Source organism: Chenopodium album, chromosome 1 (assembly GCF_948465745.1).
Source record: "Chenopodium album chromosome 1, dcCheAlbu1.1, whole genome shotgun sequence".
NCBI classification, from domain to species: domain Eukaryota; kingdom Viridiplantae; phylum Streptophyta; class Magnoliopsida; order Caryophyllales; family Amaranthaceae; genus Chenopodium; species Chenopodium album.
In genome coordinates this window covers 51,745,446-51,755,368 of record NC_137834.1, presented here as the reverse complement: position 1 = coordinate 51,755,368, position 9,923 = coordinate 51,745,446, and the positions used below count along the sequence as shown (strand labels likewise).

The following is a 9,923-nucleotide window of genomic DNA, read 5'->3' as shown; positions in this document are numbered from 1 at the left end:
GCATTTGGTGGCAAGAATTGGTGGTAATTGTGTGTATTTGGGATTGCTCATCTTTGGTAGTGAATTGTTGCTTGTCGGTTTTGGTTAAAGAGTTCGATTGAAATGTTCAAGATTGTTGGTTGGAGTTTCTTTGGTTATTTAGGTGTTTTGAATTGCTACATTTGAAAATCATCATGTCTAAACACATTAAAAGCCTTTTCAAGAAACGTAAAACCAATGAAGAACCCGCTCCTTCTCCATCTACCTCACAACAACGACAACCTATCCCTATACCCAAGCTTAGAATTACCGACCCAATCCAAAAAGCTAGACACTCCAAGCTCAAAGCAAACCGTTCTCTCCAGCCTTCCCGTCACTATTTTCAATCGGATATGATTAAATTGGGAATTGATGAAGACTTGAGGGAGTTGATCAACAACCTTCTAATGGGGTCATTTGTGAATCGGAGCTTCCGTACATATGTTCATCCAAATTTGGAGTTCTTGGCCACATTTGATCTTGTGGTGGTCGAGGGTGATGCCTACCGTGTCCAATTTCAACTCTTCAACAGTCAATTCGATCAATCTTTGGAAGACTTTAATGCGCCTCTTGATTTTGATCCAAATTCTGATTTTTTGGATCCCGAGCACTTCTTCAACAATGAGTATAATCAGAATTCGTGGTGGGACGATATTTCTGGTTGCGGTGACTTTGTGATCCGGTATGCCAAGATAAGTAAGGTATACCAACCATGTCTCCGGGTTCTCCATAGGCTATTGGGATATTTGGTGTTCCCGAAGCAAGAACTGGGAATGATGAGCCAATTGGAACTTCGCATTTTATGGGTGGCTACTCGAGCAGAGCATCGGGGTCGCCTAAACTTGGGGTACACTTTTGCAAGATGTTTCCAAGGGCTGCAAGGTAGGGATTCCGGCGAGATCCCTTGTGGGAGCATGGTCATTAGGCTCGTGACCAACCTTGAGCTAGGGCATTTTTTGCCATCTTGCACTCCGGTGGGAGATGATGATTCTCTTTACCTCGACATCAAGCAATTAAAGCAAATCCATTTCTTGGCGAAGAATGATGATGATGAGGTATTTGAGTGGCTAAGGGACAATGAGCATTGGTCCTATCTCCCTAACCCCTCCTTGACTTCTCTCCACCAAGAAAATGTTGCAAACATTTGGCATGTCCCCATTAGTCACCACCCACCCTACTTCGATGATGATGAAGAAATGGAAGAAGAAGAAGAATAAGACCGCCACAACAACAACAACAACAACAAGAGCAACATCATCATTATGCTAGCTCCGACTTGGATGCTCTTAGTGCTCAAATGAAGGGCATGCAAATCCGGTTGGAGAGCATGTACGATCAAGATTTTAAGGCCTTTTATTCCCATATGAGAGGAGTTTCGGAGATGCAATAAGGTATGTTTCTCCAACAACAACACTTATATGATGCGGGTGTTAACCAGGGAGAAATCACTCCCCCGGTTAACTACCCTTACTTTCCACCCCAATATGGTCCTCTACCATCTTTTGGGGGTGATGGGGTACCTACATACCCATATTGGCAAGGACCCCCGGGGTCCAACACCGAGACTCGCTCATTCCCCGATAAGCACGGTAACTACGATTATTGTGTTCCCGGTGGGAGCAATTATAGGGGTGATCCTAACTACCCCTATGTACACCCCGATCATTCACTACCGCTCGCTTTGCTCGAGAAATTCACTCCCATTGCCCCTTGACAACAAGATAACTTTCGGGGGCATTATGGTTGGCCACCAGGTTACACCGGGGGATGGGATCCTCATGGTCCCCCATCCGGGTTTTCCTATGATGGGGATAACACTGATGGCTTCAGGCCGAGTGGTAGTGGTTGCTAGTTCCTCCCCCCCATTTTTTGTGCTTTATGCCTCCATCCCTTGTCTTATGTGCGCTTGCTTCGTATTGTCGAGATGTTGAGATGTATCTTTGTTTAGCTTGGGGGAACTTTTCCTTTTCTTAGGGGTCTTGTCTCGGTGGCCAATTTGTTGTTGAAACTAACCTTGCTTCTCTTGTTTCTTTGCATGATGGTCTCATTCTTGATTTTACTTTGATGATGTTTGCTCATTTACGATCTTTTTGTTGTTGTGATGATGATGTGTGTTTGCTCCCTTCAATCAAAACCCCAAAAATCCAAATCCCCTGAATCCAAACCCCCCTTGAATCCAAATTTTGTAGTTTAGTATTTTGGTTGCTTAGTTAGTTGTTTAGTTAGTTCTTTAGTTCTTATTTTCTTATTTTCTTATTTTTGTTTTCTTGATAGTTTTTTTTTTTTTTTTTTGCTTATTTTTGTTTTTATTTTCTTTTCTTTTGATTTTCTTTTGAAGTTACTAACCGTTTTCTTTGTCTATATTTTTCTTTTCCATTTTTGTTCTCACATGGCTTTGATGATGATGCTTTGATTTTTGGAGTTTCATGAGGTGGTTGAATCTTCACCCTACTTTTTTTTTAGCATTGCTTGGAAGCTGGTGAGATCTTTCTTATTTCCCTTTATTCTATTTTATTTTCTTGGATGCATAGTTTAGGATTAGCTTTAGGAAGAGTTGAATGGTTCGAGGATGGATGTTTTTCACACCTACAGTGTTTGGGATCATTGACGATGTTGTCATTTGTTCACTTGTTTGTCGATTGGGAATTACATGTTCTACTTGCATATTCGTTCCATTCTTTACTTTCCTTCTTTTCCCTTAACTATGTTTTTCCTTTTCCCTTTCCCTTTCCTTTTCTTTTATTTTCTTTCTTTTTGTTTTTGGGTTTTGGTATGCTTTTGAGGCTTTATTTGTCACCTTTTTGTTTTTCTTTTTGAATTGGACTATATACAACCGATTTTTGCTTTTGATAGAATATCTTCCTAAATGGTATGGGTATGCACGGTTTGAGAATATGCTTGGTTAACTCTAGGATAGGTGTATGCTAAGGTAGCATGTTCTAGAACTAGGAGGATCATGAAACCGGATTCTACTTGTTTGTGGCATGTTGGTAGTTGCTTCCTATAGTCGATTTGAAACCTATAATCAGTTTTTGCTACATCCATGTGAGATTCTTCATTTTTCAAGCCTTCTACATAACTTGCATGAGTGGCGTGGATCCTTGAATATGGCAAACCTAATCTTTAATCTTGACTCATAATTCTCAAACACGAGACCAAACCATCTAGGGAGGACAAAGGCATCTTTTTGGGGTGGTAATTTTTCTTTTCCTTGGTTTAATATCTTTATTTTTAGTTCCTTGGGTTTACATTTTCCCTCTTGCTAACCATTTGAGCCTGTTTCCCTTCAATTCAAGCAACATCTTTAGAATTTTGAGCCTTTTGTTTCTTTTTGTTCTATTTTTGGTTTTTGGTGAAGCAAATGGTCTTGTTTTTGGAGTTTGTGGTTTATAAGGTTGGATTTTGGTTCTGTTTGTAAGCAATCTTGTAATTTGTGTATATTTTGTGAATAATGGCAAATGTATGCTAGAAAAAGCCGTCCAAAGTTAAAAAAGTCAAGGACATAATAAATGCAAAGTTGTAAAAGCCGTCCAAAGTTAAAAGAGGCGAGGACAATTGCTTTGAATTTTTGCATTAAAAAAAAAAGAAATAGAAAACATAAAAAGTTAAAAATGAGAGAATCCAAAAATATTTTGATGTGATTCTTTTCCCTTTTCAAGCATTTAGGACAATGCTTCCTTTAAGCTTGGGGGAGAAGTGTTTACGCTTTTTGTAAATATGATTGTGATTATGGCTTTGAATAAGCTTCGGGGAGTTGGTTTGTTTTTGTTTGGTGACTACTTGATTGTGATTACAAGAAAGGGCCCGTTGTTTGCTTCACTATTAGGGATACCACCAAATTTTAAAATTTTAGCCTACTTCTAACCCTTTTTTCCCTTACGTTACAACCATGGGAAAGACCTTTTGACCTAGAGGTTGAGTCAAATTTCGAGGGAGGGCATTATGAGTTAAGGCCGAAAGAAAGGGGATGCATAGTCAAGACGTCGTTTAGCCCAAAAGTATTTATTTTCCGGATCCTTCGAGGAGCTATTGAGATGCTCATTAGAGGGAGATTTGAGACTATAGGGAGAACACGATAAGATTAAACGGGATGAAGGTGAATTGTGATGACTAGTTCTCTATGATTAGAATACTTTATGTTTCATTCAACCTCGGATATCTTGAAACGTGCATACCTTTATTGCTTAAGAAAGATGTTTATTCATTTGAAATGTGATCATTTTGTAAAGTCCAATTCGTAAAGGTTTCATTTTGTTTTTCTTTCTTTTACTTTTATTTTTGTGGTTTTCCTCATGTATGTTGGTGGAGAGTTATAGGTTAAGCTCTTAGGAAACATTTACGAGACCTCACTCGTCCTCATAGGCGACTTTGGGGTATAAAGGGCTTGTTGTAGCTAAAAACAACCGTGATTCCTATGAAAGTGAGTCTTAGTGTATATTCCCGTCTTATGTCTTTCTTTTTCTTTTTGAATAAGTTTTTCATCCTTATTATTTATTGCTTTGTTTTGCTCGAGCACGAGCAAAAGTTTAGCTTGGGGGAATTTGATGAGTGTTATTTATGGCACTCATTTGGTTCTTTTTAGGATGAATATCATGCTATTCTTTAGCTCTTTTACTTAGTTTTTCCTTGATTTTACTCTTTATATCTTTTAGTTTGATTTTTCTTAGTTTTATTACTTCCTTTATGCAATTCTTGGTTTATTTTGTTATTTTCTCTTTTATTTTCTTGTTTTCCTTTATTTTTCAGGTTAAGATCGTTTTCCAAAGTTTCCGAGCCTCTTCCCGAGTTTGGAATTGATTAGGATGATTAGTGGTTTCCATTTGAAGCTCAAGCATGGAGAAGTGCAAGTTCCTACAGACATTGAGCTATGCATTCAAGCCGTGGGGGCATGATTCCTAGTCTTGAACTCGCAAACATGGAGTTTAGAAACTGCAAGGTTCCGTGTTTATGAAGAGCATTAAGTGGAGCACAGGAGGAGCATTGGAATGATAGGGAAGAGGCCTACCCTGGTCCCAGGCGCGGGCGCGCGTGTCCATGGCGCGGCCGCGCAGCCTAGTGGCCTAGCTGCGCAACCAGGTGCCATTACATTAAATTTTTTTTTGATTAAAATAAGTCCTTATTCGTAACGGGCACCTGAAACGCCCGTTACAAATAACCCATTATTTGTAACGGACACCTCAAATTCCTGTTACGAATAAGGTTTTATATTATATAATTAAATATTTATTTCTAACGGGCATAAAAAATGCCCGTTACGAATAAGTGCTTATTTGTAACTGACAACTCTCATGCCCGTTACAAATAGTCATTACAATAAATTTTATTTTTGATTAAATTTCGGCAGCACGTATTTATATATAATTAATATATATTAAATAAAACCTGTTATAATAAACCTGTTCCGGTAAATAAACAATTATAACGAACAAACTTCGTAAAAATTAATACGACAAAATATATAAATTTAAGTAGTAAAACATTACAAATAAATACTTGTATAAATTTATCCAACACATACAACAACACTTATAATATTACTTTGTTCTACCTAAGCTAATAGTTATGCATTCAATAAATATTTAGTTCTAAAGTATTGCACCCACTGTTCTTGAACCACATTTAACTCGTCAACATCATACGGGGCTTTTCTTGGACAAAAATCCTAAAAAAAAAAAAAAAAAAAAAAAAAAAAAAAAAAAAACATATGAATGAGGTTACAAAATAAAAACAATAGATAATAAAAACAATCATTAGAAATAATGTGATGGTCCAAATTATAAAAATAAAATTCAAAATATAGAAAAAAACGACATAACATCTATAATTAAATTATATTTTGGTTTCTATGAATTGAAATCAATGAAAAATGACCATTTACTCACTTTTGGGAGCGTATAGAGCCAAAAAGGCTTCAAAATTGCCTAAGGGACTTCTATCTTTCCCATCTTTAATGTATTAGTCTAAATTATAGAAATACAACACATAACATGCATAATTAACTTTTATTTTGGTTTATATGAACTGAAATCAATTAAAAGTGACCATTTACTCACTTTTGGGAGCATATAAAGCTAAAAAGGCTTCAAAATTGCCTAAGGGATATCTATCTTTCCCAACTTTCATGTATTAGTCCAAATTGTAAAAATAAAACACATAACATCTATAATTAACTTATACTTTGGTTTTTATGAATTTAAATTAATGAAAAGTGAACATTTACTCACTTTTGGGATCGTATAGAGCCAAAAAGGCTTCAAAATTGCCTAAGGGACTTCTATCTTTCCTATCTTTCATGTATTGGTCCAAATAAAAACAATAAAACACATAACATCTATAATTAAATTATATTTTGGTTTCTATGAATTGAAATAAATTAAAAGTGAGCAGTTACTCACTTTTGGGAGCATTTAGAGCCAAAAAGGCTTCAAAATTTCCTAAGGGACTTCTATCTTTCCCATCTTTCATGTAATTGTCCAAATTAACACAATAAAACACATAACATCCTTAATTAACTTATATTTTGGTTTCTATGAATTGAAATCAATGAAAAATAATCATTTACTCACTTTTGGTAGGCTGGTAGCACAGTTAGTGTCCTCTTAGTTTGATTGTTTTAGGTCCATTTTCTAGGCTGATAAGCATCACGTAGCCGCTTTTCTGCAATAGATTATACAAATAATCATGAAAGTAAAAATCCAAGGTTCCAAGAGCTACCTTAACCAAGATAAGGGAAGCATACACTAAATTAAAATGACCAAGTTATCTTGTTGAAAGGATTGATTACATGATGGATTTTACACTAGTTTTTTTACTTAAGATAACAGAATATGTCGTCTGATATTTATAGACATACCACTATAATTGGAAACGCCGACAACCTTCACGAGGCCTTTCTCAACAGTATCACCAAGATCGTCGATGTACCCTGGAAAGTAATCCTTACACTTAAGTAAGACTGCTTAAACTCCAGATGTGGAGAGTAAATATTTCAGCTCAGAAATAGAATTGAACTAGACGGAGATATTATTATTAATCAGCAACCTTCATTTCCCCATATTCTAGGCCTGAATCAACGCAAGACAGTAATTAACTTCACAAAGAGAATAACATAGTTATTAGCCATTTTCTGTAAGATCATGCTTACCTTTGTAGTTGATACAGCTCCACAGACGAGAGTTCAAGGAAACTGAGAGAATCCTTTAAGGCTTTGACAACAATTTCGCGTCCTAATCTCCATGGTAATGCAGAAAAATTAGTTGCAACTGCTACATCCATCTTTGGATACTTCTCTTTCTGCTCCTTAATAAATCTATCAAAGAACTTATTTTCAAGAAATATCAAGATAACAGACCAGAATCAACAGCTCTACATTTCAGACTTTAGAGTTTATATGAGCTAAATGCAAATAGAGCAAAATCATCAACTTATCTCAACTACCAAGACATTAAAGCTATACATATTACAAATCCACTATTATCAAATCATCCACGGGACAATGAAGAGTTGATTATAACAAAACAGCCAAATATACTCAAAAAAAAGTTAAAGCTTATAATTATGCTAAAAGCAACACCATGCATGTTAACCAAATAATGTTGTAAGGTATATGAACCACTTATGAGTGCTCGAAACAAGATATGTTAATTGACAATTAAAACGCACTGTCAAAAAGTCACAAACAAGATCTTGAAACCAGATGCACATGTAATAATAATGCCTTAATCATGTTAAAGTTTACATCTAAGCCATTGTAATATTGTGGTTTTCGGGGATTAGATGAGTCTCCCGAAACCCAGCCCGATTTTTAAGCAATAACCCATTCCACTACTCAACCCCTTAATTTCACAAGCTGCAAAACAACAACTCAAATCTACTCAATTTCATTTTTCCACAAAATCCAACATAACACTTTTTACATTTTAATCTGCCATATTCAACCAAAAACAAAGAATATATGATATTAACTATAACGCCCTATATCCGTCACACTGCTTCTTTAATCAAATCAACCAATTGAACACCAAATTAATCAATTCAGCATTAAAACAATCAATTCAACAACGAACAAATCAAATGAACATCAAATTACGAATTTAAAAAACAAGGATTCGATGAATTTTAGGCTTATATGTGGAATTTATACAGGCAAAGGAAGAGTATAACACAAATTAAACGAATTCAAATACTGAATTCAATTTCTTAACTGCAATTAAAGAAGATAAATTGCATTGAACTGAAACAAATTGGATTGAAAATCTAATTTAAGAAGGTGAGGAGAGAGAATACCTGGGTTCACAACTTTAAGTTATGTATGCTTCAACTAGAGAATTGTCGTTGCTGATGTAGGGTTTCAAAGAAAAAGAAGTATGTATTCGTATCCAAGTTCTATTCACTTGATTTGGTAACGCATCGACAACCCTAAGAAGGAGAACAAGAAGAAGTAAAGTGAGTTTATAAATAAATAGAGAGAGAAAAAACGAAACTTGAGCTGATAACCGAGCTGCTTCAATGGAGTTGCGAGAGTGGGGAAGGAGGACGACAGCCGAGCTGCTTCAACATTGGAGAGAGAAAGAGGAAATAATATTTTGAGAAAGAGAGTGAGCAAGGGGAAATTAAAAGTTAGGGTTTACTTTGAAACCTATTCATAACGGGCAAGACTTGTTAGTTACGACTAGTTGGTTATTCGTAACGGGCAAGATTTGTTGGTTACGACTAGTTGGTTATTCGTAACGGGCAAGACTTGTTGGTTACGACTAGTGGGTTATTTGTAATGGACATTGAATTTGCCCGTTACAAATGATGTAATTGTAACGGGAAATCATATGCTCGTTACGAATAGCTTGTTACAAATAAGATTTTTTCCACTAGTGATACTTTGTATACGATCTTAAAATCGCCACGACTAATAGAAAGCACTCACTTTGAAGTCTCCTACAATTAAACTCATAGAAGAGTATTAAAATCCTCTGTACACAAATTTCCAACAATATATATTATTATTAAACCCCTCAAAATTTAATTAAAATAAACTGAAATTATATTTAAAACATCAAACTTTAACCTCAATTAATGGGTAATTAAAATTCCTTAAAGAAACTTGATTTTTAATGTACTACCAAAAATCCCTGCATTATATTTTTAATGAAAACTTGCTGTAATTAGGCCTTAAAACACTTAAATCAAAGGTTTAAATCATCTTATTCATAATCCTTCAATAATTAAGAATTTATAAATCTAGGGTTTCAAAATTAGGGCTCTTTAATTAGAATTAAAATCTGAAAATGAAATCACATGCTAGTTATAATCAAACATCATAAATTATTTACAAATATCATATTTAATAATTACATCTATAATTAAATTGATTTTTTTAAAAAAATAAAAAATAAGTTGACGAGGGGAAAACTAGGTCGTTATCTAATCTTCCCTGGGTCAAACTAAATTTATAAACATTAAATAAACCTAAATACGAGTATAGAGGCAAGTCAAGGGTCAAACACAAAGGAACGGTAATGTTCAAGCACTTTCAATTATGCGCCTAAGCTAGGTCGAAGACGATGGTAAAAGAGAATACTAACAACTAACGAAACAAGTAACCAAGGAAATAAAACACTAGGAACGGGGATCAACAAGTAATCATGTTAATTTCAACAACTTGGGAAGACCATGCCAATCAAAAGTTGTGAAGAGTAATGACAAGAGCAATCAATTGGAATCAAAGAGCTATCTCCTAATTGTTAAGCTAGGGTTCACTATGAATAACAAACTAAGAGAATCACAATCAAAACCAATCGATAATTGCAATTCCTAAATCAATTGTTCTTGTCATTAGCAATTGCAATGCAATCTAGCATACTTCTCAAGGCCTAATCGAATTACACACATGCAAACCTTCACTTATAACT

At 35.2% G+C, this 9,923-nt stretch overlaps 1 protein-coding gene across 4 annotated transcripts; it reads right to left on the bottom strand.

The window, feature by feature from the left end:
• Positions 1–5,453: 5,453 nt before the first annotated feature.
• LOC145585143 (putative oxidoreductase At1g06690, chloroplastic) lies at positions 5,454–8,649 on the bottom strand. Of its 4 annotated transcripts, none has more exons than XM_081641907.1 (6): positions 8,305–8,649; positions 7,163–7,338; positions 7,060–7,082; positions 6,872–6,943; positions 6,585–6,675; positions 5,454–5,680 (listed from the first exon to the last, which is right to left on the bottom strand). In XM_081641907.1, exons 2-5 carry the CDS (start codon positions 7,291–7,293, stop codon positions 6,632–6,634), a joined length of 270 nt encoding a protein of 89 aa, XP_081498033.1. In that variant the 5' UTR covers positions 7,294–7,338; positions 8,305–8,649; the 3' UTR covers positions 5,454–5,680; positions 6,585–6,631. The 4 variants fall into 4 exon arrangements, 2 of the variants coding, with proteins under 2 accessions (XP_081498033.1, XP_081498082.1); XM_081641956.1 differs by having other exon boundaries at positions 7,163–7,327; XR_014100636.1 differs by lacking the exon at positions 7,060–7,082.
• Positions 8,650–9,923: the final 1,274 nt, after the last annotated feature.